The sequence below is a fragment of the Hypanus sabinus genome, chromosome 10 (genome assembly GCF_030144855.1).
Source record: "Hypanus sabinus isolate sHypSab1 chromosome 10, sHypSab1.hap1, whole genome shotgun sequence".
NCBI lineage: Eukaryota > Metazoa > Chordata > Chondrichthyes > Myliobatiformes > Dasyatidae > Hypanus > Hypanus sabinus.
Genome location: NC_082715.1, coordinates 116,904,610 through 116,925,766, shown reverse-complemented (window position 1 = coordinate 116,925,766; position 21,157 = coordinate 116,904,610). Strand labels below are relative to the sequence as shown.

General features: G+C 39.1%; 1 protein-coding gene across 2 annotated transcripts in view; it reads right to left on the bottom strand.

Annotated features, from left to right (window-relative positions):
• The window catches only part of mrps18a (mitochondrial ribosomal protein S18A), a 124,169-nt gene that overhangs the window by 77,598 nt on the left and 25,414 nt on the right, over positions 1-21,157 (bottom strand). For both annotated transcript variants that reach the window (XM_059982750.1, XM_059982749.1), the window contains exon 4: positions 5,067-5,190. In XM_059982750.1, coding sequence (XP_059838733.1) covers positions 5,067-5,190 — 124 coding nt within the window. The remainder of the gene's footprint in view (positions 1-5,066; positions 5,191-21,157) is intronic.

Here is a 21,157-nt window from a genome sequence, read left to right as displayed (position 1 = left end):
CAGAAGATGCTTGATAAAGTATCATGTAAATGCTCAATGTACAAAAAAAATGTTAAAACTTGATACACTTAGTTGCAGAAAAAAAAGAGCATATATTTTTCAGGGAAGCAGTCAGTGATTAATGGGCACCACAAGAATAAATACATAGGTCATTGATAGTTACAATATATGTCAACCATCTAAATGAGTATAATAGTTCTACGTTCATAACACAAAAATGGGTGAATTGTGGGTTCCGAGGAGAATGGAAAGTATTGGCAAATACATGCTAAGCATAGAAATTAGCATGGAAAACTGTGACGTTATCTACTTGAGTGAGAAGAAGATTATCATTTAAATAGTGATATGTTGGGAAACATTGGTGTACAGAAGGACCTGGCTGTCCTTGATTGGTGTAAAAACAAATGTGTCGATACAGCAAGCAGTCAGGAAAGCAAATGGATCTTGACTTTCACCACCTGAAGTTTTGAGCACAAGTGAAAGGATGGTTTACCAAAATTAAGACAGGGCTTTGGTGAGCTCACCCTGGAGTTCTGTATGCAGTTTTAGTCCTACAAAAAGTCATGGATATGGCCCAGTCGATCATGGGTAGAGGTCTTCCCACCATTGAGCATATCTACACGGAATGCTGTTGCAGAAAAGCAGCATCCATCATCGAGGACCACCACCATCTAAGACATACCCTCTTCTCACGACTGCCATCAAGAAGATGATACGAGGGCCTCAGGACCAGGTTCAGAAACAATTATTACACTTCAAGCATCAAGCTCTTGAACCAGAGGAGATTAATGTCACTCAACTTCACTTGCCCCATCAGTGAACTGTTCCCACAACCTTTGGACTCACTTTCAAGGACTCTTCATCTCATGTTCTCCATATTTATTGCTTATTTATTAATTATTATTATTCTTTATTTTTCTTTAGTGTTTGCACAATTTGTTGTCTTTTGCATGCTGGTTGTCCACCCTGTTGGCTGAAGTCATTAATTTGATTCCATTAAGCTCCTTGGATTCAGTGAGTATGCCCACAAGAAAACAAGTCTCAGGGTTGTGTATGGTGACATACATACATACATATATATAGTTAATAAACCTACTTTGAACATACTTGCCATAAAAGGAATGCAACAGAAGTTCAACAGACTGATTCCAGGGGAGCAGGACTGTCAAATGAGCAGAGATTGGATAGAACAGAGTTTGAAAGAATAAGTGATCTCATTGAAACATACAAACTTTTGAAAGGGGTTGACATGCTGGACTCAAGCAGACTGCTTCCTCTGGCTGGGGAAGAGGTGGTAGGTGATCTAAAATGAGGTTATAGACTCAAGGTACAGGATAAAATATTTAGGACTGAAGTAATGCGTCCATACTCAATGAGCCTATTGTGACACTATGGAATTCTCTTCCATAAAAGGCTGAAGGAGTCAAGTCACAGAATGTACTTAAAAAGAAGACAGCTTTCTATACATGAAATGGCAACAAGGAGCATGGGAGCAAGTTACTGAAATCAAAGATGGGTCAAGACTGGAGTACGCTCGGGGGGGGGGGGGAGGGCTCCCCACTCCTTCCTCAGAGATCTCTTATTCTTCCAAATTGTGTTCAATCTGTTCTTTACTCATCTGTTAGTCCTGCTTTCCCAGGAATCAGTCTGTAGAAACTTTGCTGCCTTCCTTCTGGTCCTGTTCCTATTTCTCTTTCTTTCAAAAGCTAGTCGCAGCATATTCATCTCTATAAAAAAGTCAAGGATAAGTACTTCATCAGAATCCCTCCATCCATCCATTCCAAATTATGTTATGAATTTGAAGCACTTTACTCCAGCTCTCCACTTCCTTTGATGGGAAAATGCCAACAGACAATGCAGACCATGTATTACAGCTTCCCTAAGACATTGTTTCCAGTCTCTTGTATATAACAGAACAAAATCTTAGCAGCCACAAATATGCTGATGAAACACACTGCAATTTGTGTATGGGCTGCCATATGACAGGCCTCGTCTGGAATCAGAAATGCTCGGCCAGGGGGACCTATTGGGTAAAAATAACTTCTGAACGTGCAGCAGGTAATGGCTTCAATTGCTCTTTAAATTGAAGTACATGCTGAAGCTCACGTAACTAGACAATAACAATATTAACGAAATAGAAGAGGACAAGAGTGTGCACGTACACCTGCTTTGTTCTGAAGTAAAAACATACTTTTGGAAGCACTTTAGATTTAACTGCCCTTTATCATGACCCTGGCAGACAATATTGTTTGCCAGCATTGTTGCCCACGTAACCACAGCCACAGGTTTTCAGAGCTACACCAACTGTCTTCTTGAGAAAGTTATGAATGAGACGTGCCTTATGCTTACAGAAGAGAATCAAGAAATTACCTTCTGTACTGCAAGTATGCACGGTACAGTTTTATGAACAGCACATTGTGCTCCAAAAGTCTTTGTTTATTACCACATAAAGTCGAAGCCAAGACCTTTGTTTGTTCTGTTAGGCTGGAGAAGTGCTCACTATGCCAGCAACATGCCTACCCAAGTGGTGCCGTATTTTGCTCACAGCATGACGCTGACATGATATGATGCGGTTAACAGTTCATTCTACCAAGTTCATTAAATAATACAGCACATAAAAAGGCTTTTCAGTCCCACTTGAACACCCTAAGACACTCATCTACACGAATCCTATCTTCCATAATCCTTCAATCTGTTCCTATACATGTGCCTATCTCAAATGTCTTTTAAACAGTGCAATGGTATCATCTAGCAGCTTGTTCCACGTACCCACCATCCTGTGGACTTAAATCTTTACCCTCCTATCTTAAACCTGTGTCACTAGTTTTAGTCTCCTCACCTCTGAGAAAATGACAGTGACTATCACTACCATGCCCATGCCCCTCATAATTTTATAAACCTACCTAAGGTCCCCAACATCATCCCACACTCTATCCTGTCCAATCTCACCCTATAATTAAATCCCTTCATTCGAGACAAAATTCTTGTGAATCGCTTCTACACTCATTCTAGTGTTACCACAGCCTTCTGTAGTATGATGAGCCGAACCAGGCACAATTATCCCACTGTGGTCTAACCAGTGTCTGTATAGTTGCAACATAACATTTGTGCCTGATGTATGAAGCAAACATGCTGTAACACACACAACATATCCACCTGTGTTGCTACTTTAAGGGAGTTAAACCACAAATTGAACCACAAATGACCCTCTGTTTGTACCCTAAGATCACCTCTATATTGTCAGAATTAAATTCTATCTGCCAGCTTCAGCCCAATTTTCTGTCTGACCTATATCCTTCCGTAGTTCTATACAACCTTCCTTGCTACCACACTAATTTTTATGTTATCCATTAACTTACAATTCATACCCCCACTCCTACTGAAGGAGTGAATGAGAGTAAATAGTTAATGGTCAGGTAAGAACATTTCCAGTTGGATCCTGTTTTTTAGTTGATGCATCCAGTGCACTGGATGACCTATGTGGAACACTGTCAAAAGTCCCACTGAGGTACTCTGGAATACATCAAATGCCCCTTGAAACAACTTACCCCTACCCTATGCCCTTTAGATTTCAATACCCCTGCATTGGAAGAGTTTTCCTACTACTAACCCTCATGATTTCGCATTTTCACCAAGTCAACTCCAACAACAATACCCAACCAATGACCTCAATCACCACTGGCAATGCTATTCAGTGCACAGAAACACCAACACTGTTAGGCTTATTTGCCAAGTTAAGCATCATCTTCCCTTGTAATTGCATCTATTTTCCATCAACGTGTTTGGATTTAAATCCTGAACAGAAGTTCATCCCATTACTACCAATCTGTCCAAAGGTAATTAGGGATGCACAAAAAATTATGACCTTACTAGCAATGCCAGAATCCTCAAAAATTAATTAATAAAAAATTTTCAGAATAATCTATCAACTGTCAACTACTAATATGATGCAGATTTTTCAGATAGATTCCTACAAGTGTTAGACTGGAACAAAAAAAGTACAGGATAAGCTCTGTAGATGTTTTCAAGTTTTTCTTTACAAAATTCATTGAATGTTATTTCTCCACTTAATGTGGACAGCACAACCAACCTTCAGACTTTAAGTACCTGCTTTTTTTCTTAATGCCAGTTTTCCCCAAACTGACATATCCTTGCGTTAAACAATTTCTTTATGTATTCATTCTTGTCTATGGGCATGGATGTCTAATTTTCAACTTAGTGAATCCATTGTTAAACTTGAAGACATCTCTGCCAATCAGAGCTCTCCACTCTAAGTGTTGGAATATCTTATTCTGTAGAATGGTCAAACGTTAACACCAGTGGGATAGGCAACACTCCAGAAAAAAATGGCCCTTATTTTTAAAATCCAAGTTGTTGCTTCTCCCTACTTACATAACTACCAGCAAATACAACTGGCCAAGTGGTTAATGCGTTTGTCTAATGATCTGAAGGTCACTAGTTAAAGCCTTGGCTGAGGCTGCGTGTATGTCCTTGAGCAAGGCACTTAACCACACATTGCTGCACCTGTGCCAAGCTGTATGGGTCCTAATGCCCTTCCCTTGGACAACATCGGTGGCATGGAGAGGGGAGACTTGCAGCTTGGGCAACTGCCGGTCTTCCGTACAACCTTGCCCAGGCTTGCGCCCTGGAGACTTTCCAAGGCGCAAATCCATGGTCTATCGAGACGAACGGAGGCCTACACACAACTTTTTCACACCAAGGACTGACTGGCAAGTACATGGCTAGACGAGGCTCCAATATCCACTCCCTCTCTAATGGGAAGAGCACAGATTGAAGCTAAGCACAATCCAAAAAAACCAACAACATTGATCACCAGCCTGAGAAACAAAATGAAGGTGCAGTACCATAGTCACAAGGTGCATAAACTGTGCTGTGGTGTGCAGAAGCTGAAATAACAAAAAAGCAACAATCCACAAGGTATGGGAAAAATCAGAAGGTATAGATCTAAACAAAGGCTACAAAGGAAATCCACATAATTGCCAACAAAAAAGCAAACTAACACTCAATATCCAATTCAAGCACTCACATCAAAAGAGCGCACTTACCAGATCGGTGAGCCATCTTCACACAGGCTTCAATCTTTTTATGCTCTTCAAAACAGAGTCCCGTGACACGGCGTGGTAGCATCCCTCCATCTGATCGTATGAACTGACTGAGCAGCAGCACATCCTAGAGAATCAACAAGAGAAGCCAGCTGACTGCTAACTGGATGTAATAAAGGAAGTCACATTACAAGGACTCAGAGTGAACAGGTCAATCTGTTTCACCATCTAATCTACAACTTAACTGGCATTGTTACATTTGCACTTAATACAATTTGCTCTAAGAAATCTATACATCTTAATTTGGGCCATTTTCATTATGTATTTTTATGTATGTTTGGAGAAACATTGAAGAAAACATTTTTTCCACAGGATGTGAATAAGTGCTTCCTGACACGTCTCCTGAGTTTTAAGATTTTTTTAAAAAAAATTTATTTCTTACATCCAAGGGAGTAAAAATTCTTATGTTGCAATGTAAAAGCAATAAAGAGGAGGTATGTGGAAGGATATTGCGAAACACTAAGATTGTATACATAATTGTTTTGCATACATGTACAATCAGATATACAATTAGATCAATGAATAGTCAGATACACAATCAGATTGATGCAGTCAGATATGCAATCAGATCAATGTGTATTGATAAATCTGATGGCCTAGTGAATCTGGTGACAGAAAGAATTTGCCCCATAGCCTGTTGGTCCTGGCCTGAATGCTGCAATATCGCTTGCCTGACAGTAGTAGCTAAAACAGTTTGTGGCTGGAGTCCCCGATGATCTTCTGAGCACTTTTTACGCACCTGCTGCTGTAAATGTCCTGAATAGAGGAAAGTTCACATCCATAGATGCACTGGGCTGTCTGCACCACTCTCTCAAGTGCCCTGTGATTGAGGGTAGTACAGCTTCCCTACCAGGCAGTAACACAGCCAGTCAAGATGCTCTTGAAGAAAGTCCTGAGAATTTGGAGACCCATGCTGAACTTCTTCAGTCATCTGAGGTGGAAGATGCACTGTTGTGCTTTTTTCACCACATAGCCGCTACGTACAGTCCTGGTGAGGTCCTCGGTGATATGGCTACTGAGAAACTGGAAACTACTGACCCTCTCAAATACAGACCCACTGATGTCAATAGGGGCTAGCCTGTCTCTACAGTCCTACAGTCCTACAGATTACAATCCATGATCAACTCTTTTGTTTTTTCAACATTGAGGGAGAAGTTGTTTTTTTTTGCACTACTGTCAGGGCGTTGACCTCTTCTCTGTAGGCTGCCTCATCATTACTGGAAATGGCCTATGAATGTCGTGTCATCTGTAAATGTGATCAGCAGATTGGTGCTGAACATGACAACACAGTCATGGGTGCATGGGGGGTAGAGGAGGGCACTCGGGACACAGAACTGAGGGGCTCCTGTGTAGAGGGTCAGAGGGGCCCAATCTTACCACCTGACAGCAATCTGACAGGAAGTCTTGGATCCAGCTGAGCTTCTTGGTTAGCCTGGGAGGAATTATGGTGCTGAATGCTGAACTGTACTCCAAGACCAGCGTTCTCACATAAGCATCCTTCTTCTCCAGATGTGTAAGGACAGTGTGAAAAGCTGTGGCTGGGGGACGTCACTTGATGACGTAGGGTCGAGACCTTGGGAATCCAGCTCCCTCGTAAAAAGTAATGAAATAGGGTTTAAATGAAGAAGAGTTAACAAATATCTACTAGAAACTATTTATAAGTAACTCAGGATTATTTTTTGATATGGCTCCTAAACCGAAAGAGAAGAAAGCTATTACTTCGAAGACTGCGCAAATCGGCGGGGAAAAAGGCCGAACCGTCCCGGCGAAGCCTCGGACTCAAGTTGGATCTCCTCCCGGCAAAGTGCATGGCACTTCTGATGATGCGGGACAGGAAGTTGCAGCAATGTCGGCGGTCTCTAAGAAGAAACGGCAAGAACAACGCATGTGCGAAGAAACAAGTATGCATGAACAGACATTAACAAAACTACAAATCCCAACTACGGCTGGAAGTGAAATCGGAAGTGAATCTGAAGTGGAATCAGACTCTTTGGGAAATTCAGAGGAAGAAGAAGAGGAAAAGAAGGAGGAGATTAAAGGAGACATAAGAGATATCCTGATATATATGATGAATGAATTAAAAGCTATAAGAATAGATATAAGAAGGATGCAGAATACACTCAATGATGTGGTAGAAAAACAAAAGAAGATGGATAATAAAGTTAAAGAGATGGAAGTAAAAGTGGAAGAAAACACTGAAAGAATAGATAAGATAGAAGACAATAATCTTGCCTGGACAATAGAAAGAAAACTGATGTTGGAAAAAATAGATGCGCTTGAAAACTCTAGTAGACAAAATAATATTAAAATTGTTGGTCTTATGGAAGGTACAGAGGGAGAAAATCCAATAAAATTCTTCCAAGAATGGATTCCGAAAATTTTGGAAATGAAAGAAGGAGGCCAAGTAATTGAAAGAGCACACAGAGCTTTAAGACCAAGATCTCAACAAGATCAAAATCCAAGATCAATTTTGATAAAATGCTTAAGGTACCAAGATAAAGAAATGATCTTGAAGGCAGCTACTCAAGGTGCTAAAAAGAGAAATTGGCCATTGATAATAGAAGGGAAAAGAGTTTTTTTTTAATCCAGATATAAGTTACGATCTTCTGAAGAGGCGGAAGGAATTCAATCCAGTGAAAAAATCTTTATGGGAAAAGGGCTATAAATTTTTATTGATCTACCCAGCAAAATTGATAATTTTCCTGGATAATGAAGAAAGAAGATTTTTCGTTGACTATCAGAAAGCGGAGAAAATTGTACAAGAATTACCTGATGTCCACAAAGAGGACTAAAGAATTATAGAAATGAAGTGGACTAATGATGAAGACTGAAACAAGGTTGGACTTGACGGACATTTATAAGGAAAAAAAATAGTTGAGGGTTATTAATTGGGAGTAGAGACATTAATTATTTCCTTTTTTTTCTTACTAACATATTTTCTTTTTTTTTGCGGAGGAGCTGGAGGAGTTCCTGATCGATGGCTGCGAGTTTCATGTGTACAATCATGGCGACTGCTATGACCCATAAAATGTGGGGGGGGGGGGTAATGTTGTGTTCTTTTTATTCGCAACATTAGTGGGGGGGGGTTATTCAGTTTTTTTTTCTTATATATTAGTTACCTTTCTTCTATTTTTCTTCTTTTTTGCCTGGATGGTTAGGGAGAGGTTCATAGCAACATGGAGAATTTTAGAGTTCCCAAGGTATTATGAATGATTAATTTACTTAATCTTTTAAGTTTTAATGTTAATGGACTTAATGGACCTGTGAAAAGAAGAAGAGTTTTAACATATATTAAGAAAATGAAAGGAGATATAGCTTTTTTACAAGAAACACATTTAACAGAAACAGAACAAAAGAAATTAAAGAGAGATTGGGTTGGAAATGTCATTGCAGCTTCATTTAATTCAAAATTGAGAGGAGTTGCAATTTTGGTTAATAAAACTTTACCAATTAAAATACAAAATGTAGTAATTGATTCTGTGGGGAGATATGTGATTATACATTGTCAAATTTTTTCAGAATTGTGGACTTTTATGAACATTTATGCACCAAATGAAAATGATGCAAAATTCATACAAGAAGTTTTTTTGATCTTGGCTGATGTACATGATAAAATATTAATAGGTGGAGACTTTAATTTTTGTTTAGATCCAGTTTTGGATAGGTCAACTAAAGTTGCTACAAAATCAAAAGTAACAAAACTAACTTTATCATTAATGAAAGATTTAAACCTGATTGATATATGGAGAAAAATTAATCCAAGAGAAAGAGATTATTCATTTTATTCAAATAGACATAAAACTTACTCAAGGATTGATTTTTTTTATTATCAAAAAATATTCAAGATAAAGTGAAAAGTGTGGAATATAAAGCAAGAATACTGTCAGATCATTCCCCCCTTGATAATGACAATGATAATGATGGATAAGGAGGAATCGATCTATAGATGGAGATTTAATTCAATTTTATTAAAACGTCAAGATTTTTGTGATTTTATGAAAAAACAGATTCAATTTTTTTTGGATACAAATTTACATTCAGTTGAGGATAAAATTGTATTAAGAAGGAATACATGGCAGAAATAGATCAATTGGAAAAATATATCATAAAGTTAGAAAAAGAATTTCAAAGATATATGACAGAAGAAAAACGAAGACAACTTGTTAATAAAAAACTACAATATAATACACTCCAGACATATCATACAGAAAAAGTAATTATGAGAACTAAACAGAAATATTACGAATTAGGTGAAAGATCACATAAGATTCTTGCTTGGCAGTTGAAAACAGAACAAGCTTCTAAAACAATAAATGCAATTGGAACAAGTGTAAATAAAGTTACTTATAAACCTTTAGAAATTAATGAAACTTTAAAAAAAATTTATACTGAACAATATCAATCAGAATCACAAAATAAGATTGCTGAGATAGATAAATTTTTATCACAAATAACCCTTCCAAAATTAAATTTGGAAGAACAGAAAGGATTAGATATGCCCTTTAAATTAAAAGAGGTTGAAGAAGCTTTGGGATCACTTCAGAGTAATAAATCCCCAGGAGAAGATGGTTTTCCTCCTGAATTCTATAAAAAATTTAAAGATTTATTAATTCCTCCTTTTATGGAATTAATATATCAAGTGGAAAGAATGCATAAACTCCCACAATCTTGTTTAACAGTGATCATAACTGTATTGCCAAAAGAAGATAGAGATCCTTTAAAACCAACATCATATAGACCTATTTCTTTGTTGAATACAGATTATAAAATAATAGCAAAAATTTTATCTAATAGAATATCTAAATATTTACCAAAATTAATACATATGAATCAAACAGGTTTTATTAAAAACAGACAATCAATGGATAATATAACCCAGTTACATAGTATAATTCATTTGGCACAAAAAAGAGAGGAAATGAGTGTAGCAGTTGCTTTGGATGCAGAAAAAGCATTTGATAGATTAGAATGGGATTTTTTATTTAAGGTATTGGAAAGGCATTTTTTATTTAAGGTATTAGAAAAATATGAGTTAGGAAAATCTTTTATACAATGTTTTAAAACCTTAAATACTAATCCTCAAGCTAAAGTAGTTACAAATGGTCAGATTTCAATACCATTTTGCTTAACGAGGTCAACTAGACAAGGCCGCCCATTATCACCTGCTTTATTTGTATTGGCAATAGAAACATTCACTGAATTAATTAGAACAGATTCAGACATTGGGGGCTTTAGAGTTAATCAAGAAGAATATAAGATTAATTTATTTGCTGATGATGTTTTGATTTATTTAACAAACCCATTGCAATCTTTGCAAAGATTATCTTTTAGATTGGAAGAATATGGGAAAGTATCAGGGTATAAAGTAAATTGGGATAAAAGTGAAATTTTACCCCTTACCAAAGGAAATTATAATCAATGTCAATTAGTAACTCAATTTCGATGGTCAATAAATGGGATAAAATATTTAGGTATTAGAGTTGATAATGATGTAAAAAATTTATATAAACAAAATTATTTGCCATTATTTAAAAAAATAAAAGAGGATCTTGATAAATGGATGGTTACCAATAACATTAATAGGTAGAGTTAATGCTGTAAAAATGAATATATTTCCTAGATTGCAATATTTATTCCAAACTTTACCAATACAATTACCTCAGAAGTTTTTTCAAGAACTGAATAAATATGTAAGGAAATTTCTTTGGAAAGGAAAGATGTCAAGAATATCATTGGAAAAATTGACATGTAAATTTGATTTAGGAGGGTTACAACTTCCAAATTTTAAGAATTATTATAAAGCAAATCAATTTAGATTTATTGTGTCTTTTTTTGATGAAGAAAAACCGGCATGGATTAGAATAAAATTAGATTAGATAGGAGAAAACATACCAGAAGATTTTATATATAAATTGGAATCCAAATGGATACGGGAAAAAAAAGAATCTCCTATATTAAGACACTTGATTGATTTACGGAATAAGGTAAATATGGACGATGAGATAAAGAAATCTTTATTAGCAAAAAGAACTTTAATTCAAAATAGGCTTATTCCTTTTACAATGGATAATAAACTTTTACATAATTGGTTCCAAAAGGGGATTATATATATAGGTGATTGTTTTGAAGGAAGTATATTGATGTCGTTTGATCAATTAAAAAGTAAATATAAAATATCAAACACACTCTTTTCTGTTATTTTCAATTAAAGGCTTATTTACGAGAAAAGCTGGGTCGAACAATGTTGATGCCAAAACCTAGTGAAATAGAAATATTAATTCAAAAAGGAAAAATTTACAAATTTACATCTTGTATGTACAATTTGATTCAAAAACAGACAATTAAATCAGGAATTCATAAATCAAGACAAAAATGGGAATCTGATTTGAATGTTAAAATTGATGGAAAAAGCTGGTCAAGATTATGTTCTGATAGTATGATAAATACAATAAATGTTCGACTTAGATTAATACAATATAATTTTTTACATCAATTATATATACCACAGAAAATAAATAGATTAAATTCAAATATGTCTGACCAATGTTTTCGATGTAATCAAGAAATTGGTACTTTTTTACATTCTACTTGGTCTTGTTTTAAAATTCAACCATTTTGGATAAATCTAAGACTTTTATTGGAACAAATTACTGGAGTACAACTCCCACACAGTCCAGTATTATTTTTATTAGGAGACATTGAAGGGACAATACCAAAACTTAAATTGAATAAGTATCAGAAAAAATTTATAAAAATTGCATTGGTAGTTGCCAAAAGTTATCGCAGTTATTTGGAAATCTGATTTATATTTAACTATGGATCGTTGGCATAACGAAATACATAGTTGTATTCCACTTGAAAAAATTACATACAATCTAAGAAATGAATATGATATATTTTTGAAAATTTGGCTTCCATACCTACAAAAGATAGGATTAAATACATAGGTCCTTTGAAGATAAAATTATAAAGTAATTGGGGAAAGTAAAAATAAATATTAAAATTATTTTGAACTCCATGGAGCATGTGGGGATCCTCCAATATCCAGGCAATCTTTCTCTTCTTTCTTTCTTTTTTTTCTTTCTTTAGATAAGGGTTAAGGGGGGGAGGGTTAAGGGGAGGGGGGAGGGTTAATATTATTTTTCTTTTTCTTACTATTTTATCATCACATTTATTCATTGTAATTTTCTAAAAATTTAATATTTTTTTTAAAAGCTGTGGCTATTATGTTATCTGTCAATTGGTTGTGTTGGTAGGCGAATTGTAGGGATCCAGTGTGGGTGGTACCAAGTTGCAGATGTATTCTTTGACCAGCCCCTCAAAGCATTTGCTTATTATTGAGGTGAGTGCAACAGGATGCCAGTCGTTCAGACAAGTTACCTTGATCTTTTTAGGTACAGGGACAATGGTGGATGATTTGAAGCAGGAGTGCACTCTACACTGGGAGAGGGAGAGATTAAAAATGTCTGGAAACACACCTGCCAGTTGCACCACACACATCCTGAGTACTCCCCTGGGACACCGTCCGGTCCCAGTGCCTTGTGGCAGTTGACGCATTAGAATAATCTACATACCTCAGCCTCAGTGAGGACAAGGTGCAGGTTGCCTCAGTGTTAACGACTTCGGAACAAGCATAAAAAAGATTTAGCTCATCCAGGAGAAAGGATGCGTTTCCCTATGAAATCTAAAATGGTGTGCGGATCTTGCCACATGCTGTGTGTGTTGTTAACACAGGGATGTGTCTGGACTTTGTCTCCGTATTGACATTTAGCTGTTTTGACTTTGGTGACAAAGAGCATAATACAGGGAGTATTAAGGAAGCCTGGAGTATACATTGAATTACTTTGTTGTCATAAAGTAAGGTTAAAATTTCCATAATCAGATATCCAGAAATATATGACTAGATGAAGACTGTATCATATTATCAAAGAACCTGTGAAACTATCATCCGCACCTCCTAAATCCCATGCTCAAGAAAGTACGCAGCTTTACTCCCTGACCATTGTCTGCAGCCGAACGCTGGGACAATTCAGGTACTGCTTTCCTTTTAGACTTCACAGGTGCTCGTAAAGCTCATCCTCATCTCACCAACATCTCTCCTGTCTTGTCACCTTGCTGCTTGCTAAATATTAAAGAGCTAGAAGTGGATTTACATTTATCTGACCTAATGTCCTTCAACATTTCAGCTGTGACCTACAGTAAGTACCACCCTATTGAATAAAATCTTCAAGGAATGGCCTCTCTGGGGATAACTTTGAATTAAAATTCCTTTGCACAGCCCTTAAATTTTTTAGCAAATTGTCTGGAAATGCTTCATACTATTTTGGCACATGGATGCAAACAAATTATTTCTCTTCCTAAACTATCTTCCTGTGGATAAAATACAGATGATCTCTATATCACAGAGTTAATCCATAGGATTAACTCAAGACAAACTCATAATCATTGTCTGTCGTGAGTTTGGCCCATCTATCAACTTTTGTTCCTTCCTACTAACAGCCCGCCATCTGTTTTTTTGTGAATGGATAGTAAAGTCCAGCGAATCATAAGCAACTCGGCTATAACCAGCGCATCAATCGTGCGTTAGGAGAGCTACGAGAGAGGAAACGGCGCACAGGTACGGGAGAAAAGTTTAAAAGAGGAAAGCTTCACAGGAGCTTGACTATAACCGGAGCACCAATCGTGCGTTAGGAGAGCTACGAGAGAGGAAACGGCGCACAGGTACGGGAGAAAAGTTTAAAAGAGGAAAGCTTCACAGGAGCTTGGCTATAACCGGAGCACCAATCGTGAGTTGCAGAGCAGGGAAGGTTCAGGTATGAAAGGGAGACACTGCCTAGCGGAGTGGTCTGATGCGAAGTGGTAGGCTTTGCCTCATTCTGGCTTCAGTAAGGTAAGTGTAGAAGTGGACTTTGTTTTTTCCTTGCATTTTTTGAGGAACAGAGAGCATGTCTGTAGGGTTAGTACTTTGCTCTGGGTGTCAGATGTGGGAATCCTGGGATTCTTCAAGTCTCCCAGATGACCACATCTGCACCAGATACACCGAGATGCAGCTCCTGAGAGACCGTGTTAGGGATCTGGAGCTGCGGCTTAATGACCTACAGCTTATTAGGGAAAGCGAGCAGTAGACAGATAGGAGCTACAAGGAGTTAGTCAACCCGAGGCTCCAGTAGTTAGATAAGTGGGTGACAGGCAGGGAGGGAAAGGGAAGAGCTCAGATAGTAGAGAGCACCCCTATGGCCATACCCCTCAGTAACTGTTATCTCGTTTTGGATGATGTTTGGGGGGGGGGGGGGGGTGACCTGACAGAGGATAACCATGGCGATCAGATCTCTGATCTCTGGCACTGAGCCTGGTTCCATGGTGCTGAGGGGTGAGAGAAGATGATGAGGAATGCGGTAATTATAGAGGACTTCATATGAGGTGAATAGACTGTCAGCCTGATAGAGATACCCACATGGTGTGTTGCCTCCCAGGTGCCAGGGTACGGGATGTCTCTGATCGGGTGCAGAGTATTCTGAAGGGAGAGGGTGAACAGCCAGAAATCTTGGTACGTGTTGGTACCAATGACATAGGTAGAGAAAGGGAGAAGGTCCTGAAGAGAGAATTCAGGAAATTGAGTAGGAAGCTGGAACAGCAGGACCTCCAGGATAGTAATCTCAGGATTGCTGCCAGTGCCACCTGGTAATGAACGCAAGAATAGCACGATCAGGCATATTAATGCGTGGCTAAGAGATTGGTGTAGGGGACAGGGCTTCGGGTTCCTGGATCATTGGGGCCTATTCTGGGGGAGGTACAACCTGTACAAAAAAGACAGGTTACACCTGAACCCAAAGGGGTCCAATATCCTGGCAAGCAGGTTTAATAGCACTGTTGGGGAGGGTTTAAACTACTTTGGCAGGGGGATAGGAACTGGATCAAAGATAGTTGTGTAACAGAGATGATAGAAAGGACAGGCAGGAGGCATAATCACAGCCAATGGGATGAGTCATGAGCAATAGAAGCATGGTTCAGTTAAAACAGAAAGCAACAAATACTGGACTAAAAGTGTTATATTTGAATGCATGCAACATAAGAAATAAAATGGATAATCTTGAAATTCAGGTACAGATTGACAAGTATGAAGTTGTGGCCACCTCTGAAACTTGGCTGAAGGATGGCTGCCATTGGGAGCTGAATATCCAAGGACATACGGTGTTTTGGAAAGATAGGTTAGTAGGCAGAGGGAGTGATGTGGCCCCAGGTATAAGAAATAATATTAAATCATTACAAAGATATGACATAGGACCATAAGGTATAGAGCCTCTATGGGCTGAGTTAAGAAATTAAAAGGGTAAAAGGACCCTAATGACAGTTGTATACAGGTCTCCAAACAGCAGCCAGGATGTGGATTATAAACTACAGCAAGAGTCAGAAAAAGCATGTCAGAAGAGCAATGTCATTATAATTGTTGGGGATTTTAACATTAAAGTGGATTGGGAAAACCAGGCCAGTACTAGACCTCGAGACAGAATTTGTAGATTGTCTAACACAGGGGTGGGCAAACTTTTTGACTTGTGGGCCACAAAGGGTTCTAAAATTTGACAGGGGGGCCGGACCAGGAGCAGATGGACGGAGCGTTTTGGTAATACACCTCATAATAGAAAATAAAATATGTAGAAAACATGTGCTTTAATTTCAATTGAAAATGAACAAATGCATTACAACAAAATATCTGTCTTTGAAGTCCCATGGTATTTAGCTATTTATTAAAATGACTTTTAAAACACTGAAAATTAAATGAATAAAATACAGCTTTTTTTAATAGTAAGTTATTATTTTAAAGCACTGAAAATTCTGTTATCCTTCAAGATATTATCATCATCACTCTCCTCCTGACTGTCTTTATTTCAAAAACGGTAGGAGATTCAGGTCTACTTGTCCTGCTCCTTCTTATTCAATTGTCCCCTGTGCCAAAACTCAACAACGACCAGCACAAGGACAGAACAGTGACAGCTCGCCAGTATGCGGAGCACGTTATTTGATCTGGAGCACATTTTTTATTTTGAGAATGTACATGCACCTGCGCACTACTCATGTCCATCACTTAACAGAAATGACATGTAACATGTAAGGCTGATTGAAAAAAATATTTTCAAATGCTGTTTTTACATAACACAACGAAGAAAATTATTTTTAATTTCAGTGGGAACAGTGTTATTGGTCTCCCTTTTTAGCCAGCGCATCAAAGTCTGGATTTAATTTTGTTGTGGTAATTCTCAGGATGGATCTGAGGTGTTGGTCAGTTAACTTGGATCTGTGGCTGGCTTTGTTGATGTTCATGACGCTGAACGCCTGTTCACACAAATAGGTCGAGCCGAACAAAGAGTAAAGCGCAAATGTGGAGTAATACGCTGCACCTCAACAAAGGTCAATGTATATAGAGTGCGTCATCTATTGGGAAAACGCCAGAATTGCGGGGGGAAAACGTTAACAAGGTTTATTAATATAATTTCACCAAGTTCTGTGGGCCGGATTAAAAAGCTTAACGGGCCGCAGTTTGCCCATGCCTGGTCTAACCGGTGGCTTTTTAGAACAGCTTGTTGTTAAGCTGACTAGGAGATCAACTGTGCTGGAGTGGGTGTTGTGCAATGATCCAGAGGTGGTAAGAGAGCTTAAGGTTAAGGAACTCTTGGGGAGCAGTGATCACAATATGATCGAGTTCGCTTTGAAATTTGAGAATGGAGAACCTAAACTCCAATGTGTCGGTATTTCAGTGGAATAATTACAATGGCATGAGAGGGGAACTGGCCAAGATTGACTGGAAAGGGACACTAACAAGAAGGGCAGCAGAGCAGAAATGGCTGGAGTTTCTGCGAAAAATTAGGGAAACATAAGACAGATATATTCTAAATAAGAAGAAATGTTCGAATGGAAGTAGGACACTACCATGGCTGACAAATGAAGTCAGAACCAAAGTAAAAGCAAAAGAGAGGGCATAAAAGGAAGCCAAAAACTATATAGATCTCTATCTAAAGACAGAGATTGGGATGCTTTTAAAAACTTGCAGAAGGAAACTAAGAAGGTCATTAGGAAAGAAAAGATGAATTATGAAAGGAAGCTGGCGACTAATATTAAAAAAGATACTAAAAGTTTTTTTAAGTATATAAAGGGTAAAGGAGAGTTGAGGATAGATATAGGACCAACAGAAAATGACGTTGGAGATTTTGTAATGGGAAACACAGAGATGGCAGAGGAACTGAATGCATACTTTGCATCAGTCTTCACAGTGGAAGACATCTGCAGTATACCGGACATTCAGGAGTGTCAGGGAAGTGAAGTATGTGCAGTGAAAATTATGACTGAGAAGGTGCTCAAGAAGGTTAATGGTCTGAGGGTGGATAATTCTCCTGGTCCTGATGGAATGCACCCTCAGGTTCTGAAAGAAGTACTGGAGAAATTGTGGCTGCATTAACAATGTTCTTTCAAGAATCAATAGATTCTAGCATTGTACCAGATGACTGGAAAAGTGCAAATGTTACTCCGCTATTTAAGAAGGGTGGGAGGCAGCAGAAAGGAAACTACAGACCTGTTAGCCTGACATCAGTGGTTGGGAAGTTGTTGGAATCGATTGTTACGGTTCACACTACGGAATACATGAAGGCACGTGACAAGATAGGCCAAAGCCAGCATGGTTTCCTGAAAGGAAAATCCTGCCTGACTAACCTACTGCAATTTTTTGAAGAAATTATGAGCAGGATAGACAAAGAAGATGCAGTGGATGTGGTGTACTTCGATTTTCAGATGGCCTTTGACAAGGTGACGCACAGGAGGCTGCTTAGCAAGATAAGAGCCCATAGAATTACAGGGAGATTACTAGCATAGGTGGAGCATTAGTTGATTGGCAAAAAGCAGAGAGTGGGAATAAAGGGATCCTATTCTGGCTGGCTGCCAGTTACCAGTGGTTCCACAGGGGTTGGTTTTCAGACCGCTGCTTTTTACAATGTATGTCAATGATTTGGACTATGGACTAATGGGTAAGTGGCTAAATTTGCCGATGATAGAAATATAGGTGGAGGAGCGGGTAGTGTTGAGGAAACAGAGAGCCTGCAAAGAGACTTAGATAGTTTAGGGGAATGAGCAAAGAAGTGGCAAATTAAATACAATGTTGGAAAGTGTAAGGTCTTGCAATTTGGTGGAAGAAATAAACGGACAGACTATTATTTAGATGGAGAGAGAATTCAAAATGCAGAGATGCAAAGGGTCTTGGGAGTCCTTGTGCTGGATACCCTAAAGGTTAACCTCCAGGTTGAGTCAGTGGTGAAGAAGGAGAATGCAATGTTGGCGTTCATTTCTTGAGGTATAGAATATAAGAGCAGGGATGTGATGTTGAGGCTCTATCTGGCACTCGTGAGACCACACTTGGGAGTATTGTGTTCAGTTTTAGGCTCCTTATTTTAGAGAGGATATACTGACATTGGAGAGGGTTCAGAGAAGATTCACAAGAATGATTCCAGGAATGAAAGGGTTACTGTATGAGGAATGTCTGGCAGCTCTTGGGTTGTATTCCCTGGAGTTCAGGAGAATGAGGGGGGATCTCAAGAGAAACATTCTGAATGTTAAAAGGCCTGAACAGATTAGATATGGCAAAGTTATTTCTTATGGGAGGGGAATCTAGGACAAGAGTGCACAACTTCAGGATTGAAGGATGTCCATTTAGAACAGAGATGCAGAGATATTACTTTAGTCAGAGGGTGGTAAATCTGTGGAATTTGTTGCTATGAGTGGCTGTGGAGGCCAAGTCATTGGGTGCATTTAAGGCCGAGATAGATAGGTTCTTGATCAGCCAGGGCATCAAAGGGTATGGGGTGAAAGCAGGGGAGTGGGGATGACTGGAAGAATTGGATCAGCCCATGATTGAATGGCAGAGCAGACTTGATAGGCAGAATGGCCTACTTCAGCTCCTATGTCTTATGATCTTAACTTTGAATTACAGAATGGAAAAACCCTACAGGGATGATAAACATTGTGCTCTTGGTGATTTTTTGAGAAAGGTGTCTCACTCATTTCCTCACTCTGCCACAAAGAGTCATACAGCACAGAAAGAGACCCCTCAATCCACATTGACAACTCACTCATCTATACTAACCTCTTCTCCCCACATTAAATCCAAGGCTTTTTAACACCTTAATAATTCAATGTGGTTGTCTAGATGGTCTACCCTTCAAACTTCAAAAACCTACCAAAAGATGTCAGTCATTGAATCATATACTACAGAAAGAGGCTCATGAATTGAATTGAACTGACTTTTATTTCTTACATCCTTCATCACATACATGAGTAAAAATCTTTACATTACATCTCCATCTAAATGTGCAATTTATAGTAATTTGCAATAAATAGAATGTACAACAGGACAGTCAATATAGACAATTGTATCAGCGTGAATTAATCAGTCTGATGGCCTGGTGGAAGAAACTGTCCTGGAGCCTGTTGGTCTTGGCTTTTATGCAGCGGTACCATTTCCCAGATGGCAGCAGCTGGAACAGTTTATGGCTGGGGTAACCCATGTCCCCAATGATCCTTTGGGACTTCTTTATGCACCTGTCTCTGTAAACGTTCTGTATAGTGGGAAGTTCACATCTACAGATGCGCTGGGCTATTCGCACCATTCTCTGCAGAGTCCTGTGATTGCGGGAAGTATAGTGTTCATACCAGGCAGTGATGCAGCCGGTCAAGATGCTCTCAATTGTGTCCCTATAGAAAGTCCTTAGGATCTGGGGAATTATGCCAAACTTCTCCCATTTGGGGTGAAAGAAGCGCTGTTGTGCTTTTTCACCACACAGTTGGTATGTACAGACCATATGAAATCCTCGGTGATACGTATGCCGAAATACTTAAAGCTGTTCACCCTCTCAAACCCCAGGTTCATTGATGTTAATAGAAGGCAGCCTGCCTCCACTCCTCCTGCAGTCCACAACCAATTCCTTTGTTTTGTGACATTGAGGGAGAGGTTGTTTTCTTGACGCTACTGTGTCAGGGTGATGACTTCTTCTCTGTAAGCTGCCTCATTATTATCTGAGATTAGGCCAATCAATGTAGTATCGTCAGTAAATTTAATTAACAGATTGGAGCTGTGGGTGGCAACACAGTCACGGGTATACAGAGAGTAAAGGAGGCGGCTTAGGGCACAGCCCTGATGGGCACCGATGTTGAGGGTCAGAGGGACAGAGATGAGGGAGTCCACTTTTACCACTTGCCAGTGATCTGACAGGAAGTCCAGGATCCAGCTGCACAAGGCAGGATGAAGGCCGAGGTATCTGAGCTTCTTATCAAGCATGGACGGAATTATGGTGCTGAATGCTGAACTGTAGTCCAAGAACAGCATTCTCACATAAGCATCCTTCTTCTCCAGATGCGTAATGACTGCCTGTAGAGCTGTGGCTATTGCGTCATCTGTTGATCGGTTGTGTCAGTAGGCAAACTGTAGGGAGCCGATGTGGGTGGTAGCATGCTGCAGTTGTAATCCTTGACCAGCCCCTTAAAGCATTTGCTTATTATTGAGGTGAGTGCAACAGGACACCAGTTGTTCAGACATGTTACTTTGGTTTTTTTAGGTACAGGGAAAATGGCGGATGTTCTGAAGAAGGAGGGCACTCTGCACTGGGAGAGGGGGAGATTAAAAAGGTCTGTAAATACACCTGCCAGTTGAGCCGCGCAGGTCCTGAATATTCGTCCTGGGATGCCATCTGGTCCCGCAGCCTTGCGATTGCCCACTCGTTGGTAACAATTGCATACTTAAGCCTCAGGGTTGTCCAAGCTGCAGGTCACTTCAGCAGCTCTCCTCGGGGGCTCAGTGTTGGCAATATCGAACTGAGCATAAAAAAGATCTAGCGGATCTGGGAGAGAGGCAGTGATGTTGGCAGCACCACTGTGCTTAGCTTTGAAGTCTGAAATGGTTTGCAGACCTTGCCATAAGCTGCATGGAGAGTTGTGTCTGGATCTTGTCCCTGTATTGGGCTCTTCGACAAACCTGACCATCCAAGATTTCCCATTCA